Source organism: Bubalus kerabau, chromosome X, assembly GCF_029407905.1.
Source record: "Bubalus kerabau isolate K-KA32 ecotype Philippines breed swamp buffalo chromosome X, PCC_UOA_SB_1v2, whole genome shotgun sequence".
Classification (NCBI taxonomy): Eukaryota; Metazoa; Chordata; class Mammalia; order Artiodactyla; family Bovidae; genus Bubalus; species Bubalus kerabau.
Genome location: NC_073647.1, coordinates 100,359,798 through 100,384,846, shown reverse-complemented (window position 1 = coordinate 100,384,846; position 25,049 = coordinate 100,359,798). Strand labels below are relative to the sequence as shown.

Genomic DNA, 25,049 nt, shown 5'->3' with positions numbered 1-25,049 from the left:
GTGGTGTAATTAATTCTTTAATCCATGTCTGAGACCTAACCTTTTTACTTACTAGGTCTCATTGTATTAGACTGATAACCAAAACCTATAACGCTATAATGCTGTAATTTTAAGACATTAGAAATAATTTTCTGCTGGAATATTTAGTTTCTGTGTATTTACATGATCTTTGTTTCTTCTTTTTTTCTTCTCTGTAGGCCGAAAGTTTAAAAAGTTCAATAAAGTTAGAGTTATGAGAACACTAGATGCTGTTGCCCTCCCACAGCCGGTGGGTATTCCAAATGAAAGCCAAGCCCTAAGCCAGAGAATCACTTTTTCACCAAGTCAAGACTTGCAGTTGATCCCCCCACTGATCAACTTGCTCATGAGCATTGAACCAGATGTGGTCTATGCAGGACATGACGACACCAAACCTGATACCTCCAGCTCTCTGCTGACAAGTCTGAATCAGCTTGGCGAGAGACAACTTCTTTCAGTGGTCAAGTGGTCTAAGTCACTGCCAGGTAATAATAATTTGTATATAATAGCATGTAACAAAAATTTTTGCTATGGCTTCATACTAGTGGGTGGCTAGATAAAACAGGCCATGCAATAAATTAAATGGAGTATAAACAGGGGGTTGTCGTGTGTGTTTCAGCAGTTCAAAATATTTATCTAGGCCCCTATATTATATACTGTTTGTCTAGGACCCTACTGTGTGCTATGGAAATAAAAAAGACATAGATAACATTTTGAGTCTTGTTGATGAATCAAGAAGTACATATATGAAGCAGTTAAGGAATAGCATAACTCTGTATTATCTACTAGATAGTATTATAGTTCACAGAAAGACAAATTGACCATCTTCTCAGAAACGTCTAGTTCATTCCAAATCCAAATTTAACCAACCTCATGTGGTTGAAAATAAGACTGAATGTATCTATTCATATAACAAGTCAAAATAGTATTCAGAGTGTAGCAGAGTAAAGTCAATTAAGAAATAAAATTGCTAAACCTAAAACAAATAATTTGGACACAGAGAAACCTCCAGTCACTATTTTTGTGAATTTATACTCAGACAGTGAGAATTTGAATTATGTCATCATGAAAGGATTTTCGTCACTTTATTAGTTACTTCTGCTCTCTCAGCACAGTTCCATAGGAGCCAAGAGACTGAAAGAATTACAGGGATGTAGTTCTCACCTGCTAAACCTTGGACTGCAAAGCTAAGAGAATAATACATGGGTAGTAATTACTTGTCAAATGGTGCTAGTGGTAAAGAACCTGCCTGCCAGTGCAGGAGATATAAGAGACACTGCTTTGATCCCTGGGTTGGGAAGATCCCCTGGAGGAGGGCATGGCAACCCACTCCAGTTTATTGCCTGGATAATCCCGTGGACAGAGGAGCTGGACAAGCTACGGTCCTTAGAGTCACAATGAGTCAGACATGACTGAAGCAATTTCACACGCATGTACAGTTACTTGTGGAGGCATTAATCCCATAATTAGAAATAAAACCTTTTTTAAAGTTATTTTCTCTTCACACTGATAGTAACCTTATACTCCTTTAGACTAGTTTATCGGATCAAGAATTAAACATATTATACATTTTAGTCTCCAAGTAAATTTAATAGCCTTTTTTTTAAAAAAGAATTCACTTCCCAATTTGCCTTAATACTATTTCTCAGTTATTCTACCTGAAAGGTTTGAAATATAATAGATGAATCGTTACTGAAAAGTCAAGTTTACATGAGACAGAAAGAAAAATAGATTCCTATTTGTTGACTCTTTAAAAAAATACATGTTGAGAAAGTTAATTAAGCTCGCTATTCTAGTGAAGATAAAGTAACATCAAAAATCAAAATGCCCAGGTTCTTATTAGTTTCACTCTTGTTGAAAGGCTTTTGACAGGTAATTTTTTTTAATTAGAAAAGTTCTGAATTTTTTTTTAAAGTTTACTGTAAAGTGGTTATCAAACTTAATAGATTTTTATTAAAATATTACAATAACATTGGTGAACTTTTTCGGTTTTAAAATATTAGTGTTTATGTATTTAAACATTTATGTTTTTCCATTATTTGGAAAGGTTCTTTCTTTGATTTTTGTTGACACAGCTCCTATTTCTTTGGTTTTCATTTTGTAGATTCTCTACTGTTAAAAAAAGACTCTATTATCATTTGGCAAAGTTAGAAAATAACCAATTATAATTACAAAGATAATTTATTCATTTTGGAAAAAAACTAATTGAGTCTCCTAAGTTGAAATACAACTATCTGTCTAGACTTTTGATCCCCACACACCCTCCAAAAGAGTGAGAGAAAATTTTCACATTGCATTTGGTGATGACTTTTTTAATGTTGCAAAATGTTATTTGTGTATAAGTAAAGAAGAATGATGGCATCACCAGTATTACACATGTTGTTTTCATTAACTGTATAATAAGGGAAGCATTAAAATTATCAAAGTACTGAGTGGCCCATGGTCTTTCAAACCATATTTTCATGGTCTGAATGCTGAGAGTAACTTGAATGAATGATGAAAGCAGTCAGTGAAACAGAGTGACCATACTGACCTCTGTGGGAGGACTCAGAAGGACACGTGTATAACAATTTGCTCTCAAAACTACTCGCTGCTCAAAAACTTCCAGCTTTATTCACATCAGTCACTCAAGAAATGTCTATTGCACGTTTCCTTTGTGCAAGACGTAACCCTTACTCGGTGGTGGTAGAGGAGCCAGCAGGCTGGGCTCGTGATGGCACTGCATTGTCGTGCAGCACATCCTTGCACCTGGTCATCAGTTTTGTCCATAAGGGAAACTTCTTTTATCTATCCACTCACAGGGTTATTGGTCCGTGAAAGATGGACTTAGTTAAATGAAGCTTATTGATCGATTACTTATTTAAAGTGGGAAAAAAAAAAAAAAAAAGATATTGCTCGGAAAACAAGTAGGTAGATCAGGCAGTTCTTTCACAAACAGAAAGTGTATTTTGGGAGTCAGCTTAAGATAAGATTTCAGGCCTTCTGAGGCATCAGAGAAGAGAATCTGCCCCGAAGCTCTGGAGAAAGGAATCATGGCCCTAAACTAAACAGGGACAGCGCTTATTCACAATATCCTTCGTTGTCTGATTAGGCTCAGACAATAGTAGACCTGTAGGGATTTGAAGTGAAAACACCATATGTAATAAGTGTTTGTTCAAGACCTAAAATTCCTTGGGTATATATGTTTATCCAAACAAACCAATGCCCTTTAACTTTGCAAAGAAAAAAAAGATAATTTTAAACACTTCTCTGGGAGAGAAAAAGATCAGATGCAGGCTGATGATCATCACCAAGGTGTCAGCACGCATGAGAGCCACAGGGCGCGTGGCTGCAAGCCCCCGAGAGGACTTGAGCTGCCTGCTCAGGGACTCCCGTTGCATCTTTGTCTGTGCTCTCCTTTGTCTTCGACGGGTCACAGTGATCACAGCATACCTGACATCTTTACCATACTATTTCAGAAATACCTTTCTTTTTCTATTTAATGGAGACTCACAAAATATGCCTCATGACAGTACATTTACAAGTGATCTCTGAGGTTACATTGTCTGTGACATATTGTATCTATATATGAATGATTTTACATTGACACTTAGCTCCAACTTCAGTGGGTAATGTTTTCCTTTTTGAAACTTGAAGTAGCATAATATTTGCAAAATTTAAAAAATGAGCAAGATGTATTCCCTCTGTTAAGGAACATTCAAAACAGTGTAATGAAAGATATTCAAAAAAGTGAAAGTGTCGATCAGTCGTGTCTGACTCTTTGCGACCCCATGGGCTATAGCCCACAAGTCTCCTCTGTCCATGGAATTCTCCAGGCAAGAATATTGGGGTGGGTAGCAGTCCCTTATCCAAGGGATCTTCCTGACCCAGGGATTGAACCCAGGTTTCCTGCATTGCAGGAAGGTTCTTTACCATCTGAGCCACCAGGGAAGCCTCAAACAGCTGTACAATTGATCCTAGTACAGCGAGGGAGTTAGGGGCACTGACTGTCCAAGCAGCCAAGAATCCACATATAGGTAAGAGAAAGCATTCTGAATAGAAGGAATAGTGTGGCTAATACTGTAAAATGAGGAAATCAAGAGGTATGTTTGGTGAGTAATAAATTAGACCAGGTCTGCACCCACAGATTCAACCAACCATGGATCATATAGTACTATAGCACTGAAAAAAATCTTGGGTGAGTGGACCCATGTTCAAATCTGTGTTATTCAAAGATCAACTGTAGTAGTATGTGAAAGTGACATAAGGTACGGATTTTAAAAACTGGAGACAGAAGAACATTTTTGTCTTTAGGGACAAGAGAAGGATTCCGAGGCAAGGTATCAGTTAAAGTACACCATGAAGGAGAAGTGAAACTAATAAATAGTGTTAAGAAGAGAAAGCATTCTGGATAGAAGAAATAGTGTGGCTGATGGTGTAAAATAAGGGAATCATGAGGTGTGTTTGGTGAATAATGGTAGACCAGCATAAGAATGGTTCTAGAAGAGTGAAGGTCCCTTAGTAACGTAAAAATGTTATCATACCTTCCTCCCACAGTATAGTAATTAAAATTGTTAATAGCTGCTGGTTGAGAGAATACAACTTGCATATGGTTTCTCAAACACCACTGGCGTTCTGGGGGTTTCATCATCCAAGAATTAAGAAACCACTGAGAAACTTATATTGGAAAGAATCGCAGAAAGTAAATTTAGAGGTGTACATTGTGGGCTGAGTCAGGGTAGACTTTGGATATTAAATGTTTAAGTACTCATTCCCAGTCCAACTTCATCCTTATTCTTTATTCTGTGTATTATAGCAGAATACATCGTAGCAGAATTGATGTGAGAGAAAGGTTCAGGAGAAATATTTCCTTTGCATAAATTTTGCCTTGATTCTTCTATTTATTTGCTGGAAAAAAATATTCAGGCCAATGCTTTGACATTTGTGAACATATTTTACTTTTCAGCCAGACTACTTGCATTCATCAGTATCAGAAGACTAGAACAGTCCTTTGCCTGTTTTGTTTTTTTGTTTTTTTTGTTTTTTTTTTGTTTTTTTTGCCTTTGAAGCATGCCAAAATATCTTTTGAGTCAGTAATAGCCATTGCATGCATGACAAAATATTTTTGTCTCTCTCCCCAAATCAAATGAATAAATTAAACTACTTCTCCCAAAAAAAAAGTGATGGAAAAGAAATGAGATTAGCCCTCTTGGAGTAAAGTCAGGGTTTGATAGTATTTTCATGAAGACACTAAAAAATGATTTTCTAATATTCTATTTCACTGAAACTACTATTGTCAATGTCACCAAAATCTTTTGTCAAATCAAATGAGTACTTTCAGCCCTTACCATGTTTCGCGTACCTCTGAAGCCATGACGGAGGAGCCGTGTCTTGCTGAACTCTTCCTGTAGTGTTCATTCCCTTCCAGGCAGATATGTTTCTCTCGATTTACACATCTGTTTCCTTTGTGGACTTGTTCTCCCATGAATTTGGCATTTCCTGGTTCCATCTTCTAGTCCAGTAGTTTCTCAGTCTGCAGGGCTGGATTTGCTCACTTACGGCCTTGTCTTCAGCTCCCATTATATTCTCATGATTCCTACTTACGTGGTGACAACCTAGATTCTCTACAAAAGTATTGGACCATATATTTATTGTGCTTATTACACATTTCTACCTACATGAGCTTCCAAGCCAGCATGACCTTCTACTCCATAAGCCTAAGACCTTTCTCTGTATCTTGAAATGGCACTGCAGACAGAATCTTGGTTATAATCTTTTGCTCACTTTTCTCCTTCACCTCTGTCAACTCTGCTTATTATATGTATGATTCATTATACATGCTATTTACACTGCTACTACCTTGAGCTATTTTAAGTCCTTATCATTTTCCCCTAGGTTTCAGTCACAGCCCCCGGCTGACACTATTATCACAGTTTCACACTGCCCACAGATAGTCCTCAATTCTGCCACTAGGATCATCTTTTCAAAAGCAATTATCACCTGTTATATTATTCCCATCCCTTTCCAGAACAACGTCAAACTTCTTAGCCTTACTATTTCAGGTCCTTCCGGCTCCTGAATTTACATTCTCTCTCCCTCTCCCACTTCATGCACCTCTGAGGCTTGGTTCCCACAAAACTCTTTGCTCAATTTCCAGCCTTTCTTCATCCACTTTGTTTTCCCTACCTGGTGGCCCTTCGCTTCTCCCACATTTTCCCCCAGCTAGTCCCTAACTAGTCTTCAGGATGCTAATCAGCTTGCCCTAGGAAGATTTCCCCAAGCCTCCCCAGATTGAGTTGAAGGTCCCTTAGCTTTTTGAGGACTATGCTGCCTTAAATCTTTACACTCAAGGTCGCATTTGTGCATAAGTTCATCAAACATATGGTAGTGATTACACTTGCTGTGCTGAAGCTTCTTTGTGCTTGTGTGGGAAGGTGCTGAGATAGGTGATGCTCTTCCCTTGTTATAGATTAACTGTTTCAGTACATGACAGTTTTTACAGGAGCACAACCGGTATATTGTATCAAATCTTTGGGATTAAGCCAGGAGAACCTAGAAGGTCATGTAGGCCAGGTGTTACCGTACACTTTCTTTTCAGTTTGTTTTAGGCATTAAGGCTTGGACAGTTTGTGACAGAAATTATCAGGTCAAGTCACTTAAAAGGAAAGAGCATTTTTCTTTACTACTTGTTGAACACAATTACAGGTCATCCACCACTTCTCTATGTGAAGGTTTTCATTTTGATCCTCATCTCAAAAGTACTGAGTTTACCTGATCATTATCATCAATGGGAATTTGATCTCAGTGTTCCCGTCTTTGTTTCAGTATAAAGTAATGAATGATATTACAGTTAATGGCTTCAAAAAACTGCACTTCTGTACTAAGCATGTTAAAGTCAATTTAACATTGTACACTTATCTCAGATAAACTCACTTAAAGGGGGAGTTAATAGAGTTATTTTTCTGATTTTTTTTTTCATTCTGTTACATAGAAAGAATATACTTTCTGCTATAAATATTGGTAATTTTATATTTTATTTCACCAAGATTTGCCTTTTATATTATAACATACCCAAAATAAGCCAAGTCTATATGTGCCTCCCTTGAGGGAGTCTTGCTTTTCAGGAATTAGGAAACTTTATTATTTATCTCTTATCAAATGATCCTAAACTTAATGGAAGAAGTAATTACCCATTCTTTAAAGCCTATAAAGTATGTAGTTTACAAGTGGCATTTCTATACTAGATGTATTGAGTGACTCATAATTTAAAAAAAAAAAACAGGTAATATATAAACATGAACTTCAAGATGCATGTATGACATGAAAATAAAGAGAGAATTATGAAAATTGCGTGCCAAGTTTTTCTTGGCTAGTTATTTTTAGAGAGTCTTTCTGTACCTGAGTCAGTCAGGAAGTAAGCAATAAACACCAACTCTACAAAGTTTTAAAAACCAAAAACATCCTGCTATCAAAAACCAGACAAAAAAGAAAAACATAATTTTCTGAAAAGACGTCAGGGCTTCACTGAATAGAAGGACAAGTTTGAAGAGGAGACAGAAACCAAGGCCTCTCTGGAGGGCCAAGACAAGCATCACAAATGACCCCATTGGATCCCACTGTCATTAGGCACCACCACCATCATAAGTAAAGCCTACCCATATCTTGATCTTTGTTTTACTATTTTTGGCTTCAAAGTCCAGATAGTAGGTATTCTACGGATCAAACCTAGATCACAAACCCAGGGAACCAGAGGCCTTAGCCAGCTTCCTTGTGGGAACGTAGGGTACTTGCTTTTGTAGTTTGGTTGACCAAACTGCAAACGATGGGAAGCTATTCGCATAGAGGGAAAAAGAGACAGGGAGGGGGAGGGAAGTCCCGCTGCCTCTAAAGGGGCAAATACCTGCTGTGGTACCGCTGATTATGAATACGTGCTAAGGTTGTTTTCAGTCTCTCTGAGACTAAGAATTTCCAGGAAGAAAAGAGTAGTCTTCCTGCTATTCATACGAAGATGGGAATAGCAGGAAGTACATGAAGGAAAGATAGCCTTTTCTGTTTACTTTGAGATAATTAACCAAATCAGGAAATAAAGTTCTTTTACCCTTGAGATCTAAAGAATTAAGTTTGACTCTTGAAATAGGTCCTTTGTAAGTGGACTTCAGCAGAGTCTTAGAAGGAATAGATGTTATTTTAAAAGTTTTATAGAATGTGGTTGATGATCCTACCAAAATGTTTGTTTTCTTTATACCTTCAATGGAATATTTCACCCACTTTTACTGTTTCAAGTACTCAAGTACAAATAATTTAGAGTTGTATATCTTTTGCTCCATATGTCCCCATACCTCTAACTCCTATGCAAACGGATCTTCCATTGGTCCCTCAAACAGGCCCAAAGCTTACTTATTTTCTCTCTCGCCTGTTTTTTCTCCTTTATTTTGTCTCAGTAATGCTGTTATCATCATCATGCACCATTCAAGTAAAAACTGAAACATCTATTTGACTTCCTCTTTTTCCAATCTGTATATATTCAGTTGCCAATTTCTTTAATTTTACTCTTTAAAACTTTCTCCTATGTGCTCTATCTTCTCTACTCCTACCTGTTGACTTATTTCGAGCTTTTATCATCTCTCTCCTGGCCTTTGGCAATAGCTCCCAATTTCTCTCCCTAACTTCAGTCCTTTTCCCTTGAACACATCCTCCACATGGCTGCCAGTGAGCCCTGCATAGTGTAAATCAGGCTATATCACTCCCCTTGCTGCTTCATAGGCATGCAAGACCACCCATGATCCAACACCAGCCCACGCCTCCAAACACCTCTTTGCCTTACCCTCCTTTACGTTATCAGTGCTAAACTGGTTATCTTTCCCCAAGCAGGCAAAAAGAGAATTGGAAAGAGCTGGGAAAAAACACTGACTATGTAAGTCACGATGCATTTGCCCTTTTCCTGCCATTCTTCCTCTGCCACCAAAACCAGAGAAAGATCTAAAAGGGAGAGGTTGTGAAGGTGTGAAAGACCAGGACACTCACACCACACACACACACACCCACACACACACCCATATACATACAGACTTTAAAGCTCTTAAGCCATAGGGGAGTTTAAAATGAAACTGGATTAAGTTTCAGAAGGCAAAAGTGATCAGAAACCTGTGGAATCCACTCAAACTTTAATTAAGAGTTGTTAAAGAAAAATTAGAGGTAGCAAAACTGAAAACAGGGGTTTCACAAAATAAACCAATTTATGTTTAAATCCCAAAGAGTTGAGATTCCTCAGCAGTCTGACTTTCTTCTGCTCAGGCATTATCTCTGTCTGGGGCAGTTTTCCTACTCTCTCTACTGCCTGGTGGATTCCTTCTTACCTTCTCTATCCTTTAAGATTCTTTTTAGGGCAAGGGTTTTGTCTTACTCATCTTTGTAATGCAGCATTTTAACACAGTGCCTGGTCCATAATTGACTCCCCATAAATAAATGTTGCATGAATGACTGATACATGTTTGATTTAATTAGCGAGTTCCCAGAAATGCTAAATCACAATGACTAATTTTAATGAATTCCAATCTCTTATCCTTTTTAATTTTTTCTGACTTTATTATTATTATTTCCTGATTTTTTTTGTATATAAATATTTTGACTGAAAACATTACCCTTGTTGTTGTTGTTCCGTTGCTAAGTCATGTCCAATCCGTTGCAACCCCATGGACTGTAGCACACCACGCTTCCCTGTCCTTCACTATCTCCCAGAGTTTTGCTCAAACTCGTGTCCGTTGAGTCAATGATGCCATCCAACCATCTCATCTTCTGTCACCCTCTTCTCCTCCTGCTCTCAATCTTTCCCAGCATCAGGGTCTGTTCCAGTGAGTCAGCTCTTTGTATCAGGTGGCCAAGGTATTGGAGCATACCCTACTTACATCTGTTTTCAAATGTTTATTTTTCAGGTTTTGACATAGTGATTTTTGACACAGGGATCATTCTATTTTTAAATTCGTTTTGTAGGTTTTCGGAACTTATATATTGATGACCAAATAACTCTCATCCAGTATTCTTGGATGAGTTTAATGGTATTTGGACTAGGATGGAGATCTTATAAGCGTGTCAGTGGACAGATGCTATATTTTGCGCCTGATCTAATACTAAATGAGTAAGTAGTAACTTGACTTTTGTTGTTGTTATTATCAAAAGTGTATATGTAGGATAATCTTGAAAACTACATTTCAGTAGATGATCATACACCCAGTGTCCTAAATAATAAAAATTTCCTGAAATGTTTCTTGGAACTACCTCAAAATATAACTTGAACTGACAATATTAGTAAAAATGTATTATTCGTGATTTGCTATTTAGAGCTTTCTCTTTTATTTCAATATATAGTAGTTGTCACAAATAAAAATTTCTTAAACTTCAGAAATGTATCAAGAAATACATTTGGTCTTCTTAAAGACCAAATAAATGTTTAGTTTATCAAGTTAAAATTTTTACATTGGCAGTAATGAAGATAATGAAGTAAACGAGGAATAATTTTGCTTAAAGGTATTGACTTACCTTCAAAAAGTAAAAATATTATTTGTCTTCCTAGAGGATAAATTAGACTGGTAATTTATTTAAAACATTGAAAGATAATAAAATTGAATCCAATTTGCTTGATTATATTGGAATTACTATACTTAACTTTCTACATATAACTTTAAACTGAATAAGAATCTTTTCATGAAAGTATTTGTACTGAACTAATTGAGTCTGTTGACTCAGAATTATGTAAAATGATAAGTTATACTAAACTTTACTAAAACTTACTAAACTTTACTAAACTTACCAAACTTTACTAAACTTTAGAGATTGCAGGTAACTTTCATATGTTATTCTATTTTATCCCACAGTCCCTTGAAATTTGTAAGGAATCAGCACCCTTTATTTCACAGTTCAGAAAACTAAGGCAGAGGAGACTTCGTAATTTGCCAAAGAATCCAAGTGATGGTTGGGATTAATTTTATCTCTCCTGAGTCAAATCTAGTTTTGTCTTGTTTTTCCCACTATTCCTGATCACTTCTTTGACTAGTGCAGATACTACAAAACAGTACATAGCTGAGAAAATACCTTAAGTAAATGCCCTTGGTATTTCAGAATTCATGTTTGTCTTGTCAATTATTTAATGCCGCTAATGTTCTCTTTTCTATATCACCATATATTTCCTCTAAAATCATTCACAGTGTAGCCATTTTACACGAATATTCTAAACTGAATGCACCAAAGTATTCTACACTATTCAATTTCTGTGAATTCACTCTCCCATTGGATTGCACACGAAATTGTACATAGTTTATCCACAAGGAAAAAAAAATCAGTAAAGAAATATTTTCTGAGTGTTTCTCAGCACCACATTTTTAACTGCTACAACTTTGCTCTCCTTTCTTGGGTTAGGTTTTTAAAATGTGATAGTAAAAGTGAAGAGCAACATTAATCTTAGTTAATGTGTATTTAAAATAAACTTCCAACTTCAAAAATTTTTAACCTCAAAATCCATCAGTGTGAGTAAATTTAGAAGACGTTTAAAATTCCAAATATTGAGTTTGTTTATAAAAAGCCATGTTCAACAAATCAGGTAATAAATTAAACTCATAACCGTTCATAAATTACTTAAACTAGCTAAGACCGTGTGTGTTTATTTTTTTTTCCACTGTTGGTTTTTCTTTTGTGTGTTGTGTGTGGTGCAAGACAGCGGATGAAGGAGTCATCATTCTATTCATTATGCCTAACCATGTGGCAGATCCCACAGGAGTTTGTGAAGCTTCAAGTCAGCCAAGAAGAGTTCCAAGTGAGTATAAGTAACTGAATGCAAGAGATTTGCTTTTTTAATTTTTAATTCATTAAGGAAACCTCAAACAACAGTACTATTGTATGATTATAGATGAGTTATGAATCTTAATGAGTTGGAAACTGCAAAAGAGAAGCATCTATAGACTATAGTAAAGTTACCTCATATTTCTCAGATTTTATCTATCACCTAATACTAAAATAGCCCATCAAGTAAGCCAGTTTCTATTCTTTTTTTGGGTAAAACATGATTAAATAACTTTTTCATATTCATCCAATTAACTATTATAAACTAATTAATACTGCGTAAACACAGTCTATGCTTCCCTTCACCCCCACCCTACAAAGGATTTACTCTATAAAGCACACAGTTTTATTTGTAACTGTTCACGTTATGTCAGGATAGTTATATATGTCTAACAGTTACAACACATAACTGCAAGAATCAGTAGCATAATATAATAACAGTTTATGGACCACTCACAGTCAGTCCAGAGGGTTGGCCAAGAAAACCCAGGCTCCTTTCATCCAGAGGCTCTACCCTTTGTATCAGCTTGGAGTCTTCCATTTTATCTGACTAGAGGATGAGCACTGAGTAAGAGAAGGTTTGAAGACTAGATCTGGAACTATCTTCCACCCACGTTCTATGCTATGCTATGCTAAGTCACTTCAGTCGTGTCCGACTCTTAGCGACCCCATGGACTGCAGCCTACCAGGCTCCTCCGTCCATGGGATTTTCCAGGCAAGAGTACTGCACCCTAATTGTGGGAGAGCTCGGGAATGCCCCCTAGCTGTGTACCTAGAAGAAATCGCGCTGGTCACCACAAGAGTGGGCAGACGTCCATTCATTCATTCTCACACACAAAGAACATGTGCCCCTCTGCCTCCATGGATCTCCCAGGGTCTGTGTGGAACACTTTTTAAATTGCTTCCACCTTTTACCCTTTCCTGTGCCCTTCCCACACACAGGTAGACTCAACCTTGACTGTTTGAATTGGTTCCTCCTTCAGTCATTGTGATTTGAAAGGAAACCACAGAGAGCTAAGACCTGAGGTAGGAAGTGAGACAGGAGTCTTTCTCAGAAAAGATTTCTGCAAGGATTTCCTTCTAGAGGCATGGATCTTACATGGTAGGGCCAGGGGAGCATATCAAGAGGAAAGGCAGAAAAGCTGAACTCGTAAGAAGGCAGTTTACCTCATGAAGTCTGTGCTCAGACACAGATCGCTTTCATGCATTGGAGAAGGAAATGGCAACCCACTCCAGTGTTCTTGCCTGGAGAATTCCAGGGACGGGGGAGCCTGGTGGGCTGCCGTCTATGGGGTCGCACAGAGTCGGACACGACTGAAGCGACTTAGCAGCAGCAGCAGCAGCAGGGAACCATAGCCCTTTACCCGACCCTTGGGAAGTCTATCTGGAGCACAGACCTTCAAGCATAATTTGATTAAAAAAAGCACAAAGTAGACAAAGGAATTGATATGGGACTGGCCAACAATCAACTGAAAGAACTTTAATAATACAGCAGTCAACTCCTGTCAATTCTTTTCTTGGTCGTAATGAATTCAATAGTAGATGTATCATAGATGGTCCTAGGTCTCCCAAATTAGTTGATAGCGTTAACATAATACTGTATTTATGGGTAGGCTACATTATGCAGGGAACCAAACAAGCCCTAAACCTCAGTAGCTTTCAAAAATTTCAAGTACTTATTCTTCTTACTATATTTTCACTGCAGATCTACAGGGAGACTCATTGTTATCACTCAGGTGTTCAGGCAGATGGAGGCAGCATCTTGACACCTGCCTCCATAATCACTAGAGCAGTGCTAAGGGAAGACAGTTGTAAGGAAAGGAAGGGAGATACACATGACTTCCACTCACATACCATGGAAGGCAAGGTTTTCAGCCATTTTCAACTTTAAGAAAAGGGAAAATCATGTACTTAGTGAATAGTACTACGTATAGAAACATATATAAATTATTTAGTATTATATGTAATAATTTGTGTAATAAAATCTACACAGATTTTAATGGGATTTTGAGGAGACACTTGGCACAGCTATTGAAATTCATCTTTAAATCTTAAAAAATAGGTAAGTATTACAAAAATATGGGGATGGGGAGAGAATTAGAAAGTTAGAATAATGAATAATGTGGAAAATACATACTCTGAATTCTTAGTCAAATCAGACTATATATACTAGAACTTTGTATCCTATAATGGAAACACTAGAAGTCTTTGAGTATGGAACAAATAAATATTGTTGAGAAAAGAAGCTTTATGTTTGAGGAAAACTTAGTTTGAATATTTAGCTAAAATTGTATCCTAAAATAAGTGGCTCATAGTTGTAAACACTTTAGCTTGTTAAAAATAAGCTAAAAGGAAAAAAAAATAAGCTAAAAGGAATAAAAATGAGAAATCTCAAAGAATACTTTTAAAAAATATATGCAATAGGAAAGTTGGCCAAAGAAAAGTTCAATGACTTGATAAGAATTTAAACCACCCATCTGCCATTAAAAATTAAAATACAGATACCCAGGAAAATATGGCAGGTTGAATACACACTTTAATCATTGTTCCTTTTAAACTACATAAAACTATTAGTCAAGGGATTTCTTTAAAAATAAAATAAAGTAAATAAAATGAAAGAAATATCAGTAGCAATAAAATCCCACAAGCCAGCAAGCAGAAACTAATTTAGTGTACCTGAGAAAGTGGAGGGCTTCCCGGGTGGTTCAGTGGTAAAGAACCTGCCTGCCAGTGCAGGAGACGCAGAAGATGCAAGGTTCTGTCTTTGGGTCAAGAAGATCCTCTGGAGGAGGAAATGGCAACCCGCTCCAGTATTCTTGCCTGGCAGAACCCATGGACAGAGGAGCCTGGCAGGCCACAGTTCACGTGGTCTCAAAGAGTCAGATGTGACTGAATGAGAAAGTGGTTTCTAAGCCAGAAGTAAGAAAAGTCAAAAAGCAAGTACCTTGATTTGTATCACTGAACCTCTAACATGTTTTGCAGTTAGTGACAACAGTGATCTTTTTTTTTTTTAATGAGAGTGAAAGTAGAATTAAAAACACCAAGTTCTCTTGAAAATGTGTTTCTAAATATCCACCAATGGTGCAGTTGTTCTGCAACTAAGGCAGAGATTGTAGGTTTATTCCCTGAAGAGGATGTAACAGAAGGCAGTTGGGTTGGTGGACTGCAGGCACTGATGAGGGTGAAGGGGGATAGTGTGAACAGATTAAGATTATATACCAAATGCTGAGACAACACCCTCCAAAATCACCAGTCCTCTGGAACACTGTCATCCAGGTTTATATTCTCCAGATAGGAAAATGAAAGATTCTTGTATAAAGAATTTATTAAGCTAGAAAAAAAAGAACTAAATATGCTAATAGCAAGGCTTTCTCTTTGAAATAGCTCAACCAGAATGCCCTACACTAAAGCTTATAGTCAATAATAACTACTCATTCAAACAGAACTAGCAATCAGCTTTATAGTTTCCATGCTTGAATATAAATAAACAACCAGGGCATCTGAGGAAGGTCTTTGATATCAAACATAAAGACAAAATAGAAAAATAATTTAGAGGAAAGAGAGACCATGGAGAAATTTAAAAGCTATCCTTTGTTGTTGTTGAGTCACCCAGTCATGTCCGGCTCTTTGCGACCCCATGGACTGCAGCACGCCAGGCTTCCCTGTCCTTCACCATCTCCCAGAGCTTGTTCAAACTCATGTCCATTGAGTCAGTGATGCCATCCAACCATCTCATCCTCTGTCGTCCCCTTCTCCTCCTGCCTTCAATCTTTCCCAGCATCAGGGTCTTTTCCAGTGAGTCAGGTCTTCACATCAGGTGGCCAAAGTACTGGAGTTTCATCTTCAGCATCAGTCTTTCCAATGAATATTCGGGACTGATTTCCTTTAGGATGGACTGGTTGGATCTCCTTGCTGTCCAAGGGACTCTCAAGAGTCTTCTCCAACACCACAGTTCAGAAGCATCAATTCTTCAGCACTCAGCCTTTTCATGGTCCAACTCTCACATCCATACATGACTACTGGAAGTGAAAGTTGCTCAGTCGTGTCTGACTCTTTGTGACCCCATGGACTATACAGTCCATGGAATTCTCCAGGCCAGAAGACTGGAGTGGGTAGCCCTTCTCTTCTCCAGGGGATCTTCGCAACTCAGGGATCAAATCCAGGTCTCTGGCATTGCAGGCAGATTCTTTACCAGCTGAGCCACAATTACTACTGGAAAAACCATAGCTTTGACTAGACAAACCTTTGTCAGCAAAGTAATATCTCTGCTTTTTAATATGCTGTCTAGGATGGTCATATCTTTTCTTTCAAGGAGCAAGCGTCTTTTAATTTCATGGCTGCAGTCACCACCTGCAGTGATTTTGGAGCCCAAGAAGATAAAGTCTGCCACTGTTTCCATTGTTTCCCCATCTATTTGCTATGAAATGATGGGACCGGATGCCATGATCTTCGTTTTTTGAATGTTGAGTTTTAAGCCAACTTTTTCACTCTCCTCTTTCACCTTCATCAAGAGACTCTTTAGTTCCTCTTTGCTTTCTGCCATAAGGGTAGTGTCATCTGCATATCTAAGTGAATGAGTGAGTGAAAGTTGCTCAGTCATGTCTGATTCTTTGTGACCCCATGGTCTGTAGCCTGCCAGGCTCCACTGTCCATGGAATTCTCTAGGTAAGAATACTGGACTGGTTTGCCATTCCCTTCTCCAGGGGATCTTCCTAACCCAGGGATCGAACCCAGGTCTCCCACAGTGCAGGGGGATTCTTTACCATCTGAGCCACCAGGAAAGCCCTATCTCCATATCTGAGGTTATTTATATTTCTCCTGGCAATCTTGATTCTAGCTTGTGCTTTATCCAGCCCAGCATTTTGCATGATGTACTCTGCATGAAAGTTAAACAAGCAAGGTGACAGTATACAACCTTGACATACTCCTTTCCCAATTTGGAACCAGCCCATTATTCCATGTCTGGTTCTAACTGTTGCTTCTTGTCCTGCATACAGTTTTTGCAGGAAGGAAGGAAGTTGGCCTGGTATTCACATCCCTTTAAGAATTTTCCAGTTTATTTTGATCTACCCAGTCAAAGGCTTTAGCATAGTCAGTGAAGCAGAAGTAGAGGATTTTCTGGAATTGTCTTGCTTTTTCTAAGATCCAGCAGATTCTGGCAATTTGATCTGTTGTTCCTCTGCCTTTTCTAAATCCAGTTGAACATGTGGAAGTTCTCGGTTCATGTACTGTTGAAGCCTCACATGGAGAATTTTGAGTATTCCTTTGATAGTGTGTGAGATGAGTGCAATTGTGCAGTAGTTTGAATATTCTGTGGCATTGCCTTTCTTTGGGATTGGAATGAAAACTGACCTTTTCCAGTCTTGTGGCCACTGCTGAGCTTTCCAAATTTGCTGGCATATTGAGTGCAGCACTTTCACAGCATCATCTTTTAAGATTTGAAATAGCTCAGCTGGAATTCCATCACCTGCACTAGCTTTGTTTGTAGTGGTGCTTTCTAAGGCCCACTTGACTTCGCACTCCAGAATATATGGCTCTTGGTGAGTGATCACACCATTGTGATTATCTGGGTCATGAAGATCTTTTTTGTGTAGTTCTTCTGTGTCTTCTTGCCACCTCTTGTTAATATCTTCTGCTTCTGTAAGGTCTATACCATTTCTGTCCTTTATTGAGCCCATTTTTGCATGAAATATTCCCTTGGTATCTCTAATTTTCTTGAAGAGATCTCTAGTGTTTCCCATTCTATTGTTTTCCTCTGTTTGTTTGCAGCGTTTACTTAGGAAGACTTTCTTATCTCTCCTTGCTATTGTTTGGAATCTGCCTTCAGATGGATATATCTTTTCTTTTCTCCTTTGCCTTTCACTTCTCTTCTTTAGAAAGGTAAAAGAACATATTCTATTCATGAAACAATACTGAATATATGACAAAGGAATAACACAAAGAAAAGAATTCTTGGAAAAAAATACATACATATATATAAAATTTTAAAGTGCCTAGAGATTTTGAAAGTTGGAAAACCTCTCAAAAGCAGAGGAAAAAATATCACTGTTCAGAAGGAAGTGTGCTTGTGTGCATGCTCGGTCATTTAGTCACGTCCAACTCTTTGTGACCCTATTGATTGTAGCCCACCAGGCTCCTCAGTCCTTGGAATTCCCAGGTAAGAATACTGGAATGAGTTGCCATTTCCTTCTCCAGGGGATCTTCCAGCCCAGGGATTGAACTTGCATCTCCTACAGGCAGATTCTTTTCCACTGAGCCACTTTGGATGTCCTAAATAGATGTTGGCAAAATTTAAAACTTCGGTGCATCAAAGGACCCAACACAAAGAAAGGTTAATCCATTGATTTGGTCAAAATATTGAAAAAGATATCTGATAAAGTAAGAGTATTAATATCCAGATGACATAAAGAATCTCTGCAATCCAACAACAACAAAAAGTAAACCAATTTAAAAATAAAGGCCTTAATAGACATTTCTCAAAAGATTTACAAATAGCCATCAAGCACATGAAAAGATGCTCAGCATCACTAATCGTTAGAGAAGCACAAAAGCCACAGGTGGATACCACTTCACACCCATCGGTATGGTTACTTACTGTCAGTAAAACAAAAAAATTATACGTGGAAAGAAGTCCTAGTTAATTCTATATGACTTGACTGTGATAACATTTTACATAGCTAAAATAATAAACTCTAAATATTGATCTAAGAAATATTATGAAAATTTTATTAGGAAGATGAGGAAAAGGAAGTTCTTCACATGTGAGTATATGATTGTGGTATAGGGGTGATCAGAGAAGGCAATGGCACCCCACTCCAGTACTCTTGCCTGGAAAATCCCATGGACAGAGGAGACTGGTGGGCTGCAGTCCATGGGGTCGCTAAGAGTCGGACACGACTGAGCGACTTCACTTTCACTTTTCACTTTCATGCATTGGAGAAGGAAATGGCAACCCACTCCAGTGTTCTTGCCTGGAGAATCCCAGGGACGGGGGAGCCTGGTGGGTTTCCGTCTATGGGGTGGCACAGAGTTGGACATGACTGAAGCGACTTAGCAGCAGCATAGGGGTGATGATCTGGAATATGGAAATAGAGCTTTAGCCCTATTTTCCTTACTGTTAAGAATTCAAATAACAGCAATATAAGGATGTCACTTAAGAAGGAAAGACCAAAATAAATAGTTGAAAAAATTGAAAGCATTGGCTTTCTGAGCATGGGAAAATTGGGGTTGCCTAGGTAGGACTCTTTGCCTTAATAAAGTTACAGCACTGACTAAATATTTTAAAACTGGGCTTTAAACCACAAACTTAGAAAATATATCTTAGTGCAAAAAAAAATGAGTACAAAACAGAAAAAAAAATTTAAATAAAACCAAATCACTAATAAGCATTCGCAAAGAGTCGGACACTATGATGAATGTCATTTCTGATATTTAAAGGATATATTCTTATAAGTGGAACTATTAGAGTAAAAGATATTAACTTTCTTAACACTCAAAATAAATATTTCTAAATTATCAACACTTCTTACTATTTATGTTGGGTGGTTGGTTCTGAGCAATTTTCATTTAGGGTAATTTTTTTTTTAGAGAGAAAAATAAAATATCATCTCATTTTCATTTCTCCAGTTGTTAGTGAGGTTGAATAATTGTTTTTTTTTACATTTTATTTATTTCTTTTATATATATATATAAATAAAATTAAAAAAAATTTTTTTAAATAAATAAATAAAATGTAAAAAAAAATAAAATAAAATAAAATGAAAAATTATTCAACCTCACTAACAACTGGAGAAATGAAAATGAGATGATATTTTATTTTTCTCTCTAAAAAAAAAGATTACCCTAAATGAAAATTGCTCAGAACCAACCACCCAACATAAATAGTAAGAAGTGTTGATAATTTAGAAATATATATTTTGAGTGTTAAGAAAGTTAATATCTTTTACTCTAATAGTTCCACTTATAAGAATATATCCTTTAAATATCAGAAATGACATTCATCATAGTGTCCGACTCTTTGCGACCCCATGGACTGCAGCATGCTAGGCTTCTCTGTCCATCACCAACTCCCGGAGCTTACTCAAACTCATGTCCATTGAGTTGGTGATGCCATCCAACCATCTTATCCTCTGTTGTCCCCGTCTCCTCCTGCCCTCAATCATTCTCAGCATCAGGGTCTTTTCCAATGAGTCAGTTCTTCCCATCAGGTGGCCAAAGTATTGGAGTTTCAGCTTCAGCATCAGTCCTTCCAATGAATATTCCGGACTGATTTCCTTTAGGAAGGACTGGTTGGTTCTCCTTGCAGTCCAAGGGACTCTCAAGAGTCTTCTCCAACACCACAGTTCAAAAGCATTAATTCTTCAGCACTCAGCTTTCTTTATAGTCCAACTCTCACATCCATACATGACTACTGGAAAAACCATAGCTTTGACTAGATGGACCTTTGTTGGCAAAATAATGTCTCTGCTTTTTAATATGCTGTCTAGGTTGGTCATAGCTTTTCTTCCAAGGGGCAAGTGTCTTTTAATTTCGTGGTTGCAGTCGCCATCTGCAGTGATTTTGGAGCCCCCCAAAATAAAGTCTGTCACTGTTTTCACTGTTTCCCCATCTATTTGCCATGAAGTGATGGGACCGGATGCCATGATCTTAGTTTTCTGAATGTTGAGCTTTAAGCCAATTTTTTCACTCCCCTCTTTCACTTTCATCAGAAGGCTCTTTAGTTCTTCTTTGCTTTCTGCCATAACAGTGGTTTCATCAGCATATCTGAGGTTATTGATATTTCTCCCGGAAATCTTGATTCCAACTTGTGCTTCCTCCAGCCCAGCGTTTCTCATGACGTACTCTGCATATAAGTTAAATAAGCAGGATGACAATATACAGCCTTGACGTACTCCTTTTCATGGAACCAGTCTGTTGTTCCATGTCCCGTTCTAACTGTTGCTTCCTGACCTGCATACAGGTTTCTCAAGAGGCAGGTCAGGTGGTCTTGTATTCCCATCTCTTCAAGAATTTTCCAGTTTCTTGTGGTCCACATAGTCAAAGGCTTTGGCATAGTCCATAAAGCAGAAGTAGATGTTTTTCTGGAACTCTCTTGCTTTTTCCATGATCCAGCTGAGGTTGGCAATTTGATCTCTGGTTTCTCTGCATTTTCTAAATCCAGCCTGCACATCTGGAAGTTCACATTTCGCGTACTGTTGAAGCCTGTCTTAGAGAATTTTGAGCATTACTTTACTAGCATGTGAGATGAGTGCAAGTATTGTTTATATTAGTAAAATATTGCATGATGTTGCATGATGCAAGTGTTGAATGATAAAATAATTAAATAACTTGCATTTACTACACATTTCTGTGATATTAAATTTTACGTGAGAATTAAAACATTCATATATGAACAATTTTGAATGATTTGATTATGTAAATATTCTCAATATAATATTATTAAATATCCCAAACTATTGGATTGTAGGAGCTCAGGTGACTTATAATTTTCTTGGTATTTTCGGTATTTTTCAAAATTTTTCTAATTGATACACACTATTTTTAAATAACTAAATCAAAAATAAGTATTTTTTAAAGTATTCTCATCTAAAATAGCAAGCATATTGCTAACTGCCCTTGACTCACTCTCTCCCACTTGCCACTAATATATTTACAAGAAATGCTGAAAACCCACATATGGAATCAATAAGAATCTCAGAGAAAATTCTCCAGTCATGTAATGCTGAGTAATAATTAAGAAAACAATGAATTCATATAAAGAGCTCAAATAAAATAGAAATAACTTCTTTACAGCTGGTTCATCATAGATCTGAAATCTAAGGAAGAGAGTAGAAAGGAGAATAATTTTCAGAGATATCCCAGGAGCATAGGATGAGAGCCTAGTGATTAGATGATCATATCCTGGGAGCATGTTGTTAGTGGTTGATACTAATAGTGTGAGGCAGGATGAGATTAGGCCTGATTTTCCTGAAGTAAGGATAATTGCTTCAAGTCTGGTCCTCAACAGGTAGATGGACAGTGTCGAAGGCTTTGGGTTGCTAGTTTTCCAGCTCAATGAGAAAACAATACTTCAGTAATCAGAAGAAAAAATAATTTTATAGTCATGGTGAAGAGTGAGGGAGATGTGAAAATTGGTTGGGATTGTTAAAAAGAGTTATGGATGTTTAAAATAGTTGCTATATGAAGTAAAGGGAATAGGTTATGATACTATATGTTATAACACTATATGTTATGATACACATACAGTTAAGTTTACTAGGTAAGTTAAAGAACATCTCAGCTTATTTTAGAGCCATATTAATGGATCATGCATTTGACTTAGCATCTGCTCAAAAGAGCATCTGACATTATTGTACATTCCTGTCTCAAATATTTAGTTTACAACTATACATATGCTGCATCTTTTTTGTTTTTTGTCTCCTGACTATTGATACAAGAGAAAGTCATTGATGTCAAGACAGGCTTCAACATGATATACATAGAGTTAAGATTTCAGTTGGCGCAAAAGTGTCCTATTGCCCAAATTACATAAGTCCCTTTTATACTGAGGATCTGAGCTCTTGAAGACTCTAAACCAGAGTTAACTCTTAGTTTCTATTGGCTTATTATCTCTGGCCTTCTTTTTCCAAGGGAAGTAGAAGTCAAGGTCTGTTGGGATACAGGGAATAAAGAAAGAGGTTTTTTAAAAGCTTTATTTATCTACCTTTGCTGGAGACATAGAGTTGACTTTGCTCAAATGAAGTACACTTCTCTCTAGAAATATTGCTAAAGGTGAAGATCATAAATATCTAGATGCATAAATCCATAGATTATGTGATTTTTCTTTCAGTAATCTGGATATAGTTGTGGAAACTTCACTTATGGTTGAAGATTTGTTTGTGGGACAGCTGCGACCCAAGTAAGAGGAAATAAGGGAGCTGGGAGTTCTGGTAATACAGTTGCTAAAGAAACCAACCAGGACATCTCAGACAGGTCACAACAGAAGAACCAGAAAGACTTAGGAGAAAGGCTGTAGGTTTATTGACTACGTAGTGGAAACAAGAGAATGGGCTACAGTAAGACGTTGTGCCTAAGATTTGGATGTATGAATTAAAGGTTTCTGAGGTAGAAGTGTGAATTACCAGTTAACATCATAATGGAAACGACAGGCATTTATCAATAAAATCAGCAACAAAATTTAAGTATTTACCATTACTGTTATTATTTAATATTGTTCTGGAAGACTTAACCAATGTATTGAACCATGAAGGAGAAATGACAGCTACAACTGTTGGAAAGGAAAAAATTAGGATATTATCTGAGTGTGGTATTGTCGTATACCAAAAAAAAAAAGGATAATCCAACACAAACTGTTAGATTTAACAATATTAATAAATGAATACATAAATAAAATAGAGTATAGCCAAGTGGCTGAATATAAGAGAAAATTCAAACATCAATGACTTTCTCTTGTATCAATAGTCAGGAGACAAAAAACAAAAAAGATGCAGCATATGTGTAGTTGTAAACTTAAACTAAATATTTGAGGCAGGAATGTACAATAATGTCAGATGCTCTTTTGAGCAGATGCTAAGTCAAATGCATAATCCATTAATATGGCTCTAAAATAAGCTGAGATGTTCTTTAACTTACCTAGTTGTTGTTACCATATTCTTCAAAAGAACTAGAAGTTTTACATGTCCTAAAACTGTTAGTAGCACTCTTTTCTATTTAGATATTTGTTTCTAGAGTTGCGTATCAAAAGAGATCACTGTACAGTTCAGAAAGTTATATTATAAAGTGCTAGTGTCATCTTTTTAAACATAACTGCCATTTATAATTATCTTCTTACAGTTCCTTTAGAAGGACTAAGAAGTCAAAACCAGTTTGAAGAGATGAGATCAAGTTACATTAGAGAGCTCATCAAGGCAATTGGTTTGAGGCAAAAAGGAGTTGTCCCTAGCTCACAGCTTACAAAACTTCTTGATAACTTGCATGATGTAAGTATTTTGGTTTTTAGAATATCAGTGATTATTCTCTGAATTCTATCTATTACTTTAGTGTGAAGTACAAGTTTTACTTCATGTGTGTTCGTCAAATTTATGTTTATACTTACACTTTAAAACAGTACTTGCATCATACTGCTCACAATTTATATTGTGCTTTTTTCATTTTCAGTATAGATCACTGAAATATCCTTTTACTAGTATTTGTGAAATTTGAGAGTAATGTAATGGTTGATAGGAATTGTGATACATATTCTTGAAAATGCTCCAAAATGTTCTTGTCTTAAGTTAGAAAATATTTTATGTAAACTGGAAAAGCAAAGATATGGATGTGGAGAAAAAGACTCTCATACCATTTTGGGTGGAGTTATAAGTCAGCAACAATGCTAATGGACAATCTAGCAGTGTGTGGCAATAGTTAAAGGTTGCATTCTTTTCATATTCCCACTTTTTAGGGTTTATCTTAAATAATTAGGCAAGTATTTAAGATATGTATGCCTCACTGCTTATACATGAAGGAAAAAAAAAAAAAAAAAACCCTTAGAAATGCCTAACACCAAACTGGATAAATATATAGGGTTCTGGAAATTACAATTACAATACAATTCTGGAAATTAATCCAGCATTTGCATACAAACTCTTATCATTACTGTGTTCAGAAACACTAAAATAATAGAGGCATAAAAATCTCTCTGCTCATTAGATCAAATATGAGGCCTCACTGCTGAATGTGAACAGCCAAGAATTATTAGCCATTTAGATAAAGTCTCTCAAATGTAAGGCAGAGAACAAAATAAACAGAAAAAAAAATGTAACTTGAAGGAAAAAGCTCCAGTGCAGATAACAGAAGAAAGCATCAAAAATTAAACTACTCACAGAAATAAGAATGATGGTGCATCCATGAAAAAAGACTAGAAAACATTTTAAAAAGAACACTTAGTGAGAAAATACTTTTGGATAATTAAAGGAGGGCATAAATTAAAAATTCAATATAAATAGAAAGCTCAGAAAATATAAATCTCAGGAAAACTCAGATAAAAGTAACAAAAAAGAAAAAGATATGAAAATTTAGAGAGATAGCAAATTTAGGGGATGAGTCCACAGGGCTTCATTTTCCAGTTCGTAGTTATCTCCAAAAGAGAGGGTGGAGAAAATCAAGGAGAGGAAATTGCATAAGTAGTCTTAAAAGAAACGTTGCTAGAACTGAAGGATATGAATTTTCTGAGCATAAGGGCC

General features: G+C 36.8%; 1 protein-coding gene across 1 annotated transcript; it reads left to right on the top strand.

Moving 5' to 3' along the window:
- On the top strand, positions 1 to 24,743 carry LOC129639349 (progesterone receptor-like). The gene is made up of 4 exons (XM_055564451.1): positions 1 to 503; positions 9,988 to 10,132; positions 11,704 to 11,803; positions 23,662 to 24,743. Exons 1-4 carry the CDS (start codon positions 233 to 235, stop codon positions 23,668 to 23,670), a joined length of 525 nt encoding a protein of 174 aa, XP_055420426.1. The 5' UTR covers positions 1 to 232; the 3' UTR covers positions 23,671 to 24,743.
- Positions 24,744 to 25,049: the final 306 nt, after the last annotated feature.

Coding starts and splice junctions, on each gene's coding strand:
- LOC129639349 (XM_055564451.1), top strand. CDS start 233: ATGAGAACACTAGATGCTGTTGCCCTCCCACAGCCGGTGGGTATTCCA. Junction 504..9,987: donor GTGGTCTAAGTCACTGCCAG/GTAATAATAATT, acceptor TTCGTTTTGTAG/GTTTTCGGAACTTATATATT. Junction 10,133..11,703: donor CCTGATCTAATACTAAATGA/GTAAGTAGTAAC, acceptor GTGTGGTGCAAG/ACAGCGGATGAAGGAGTCAT.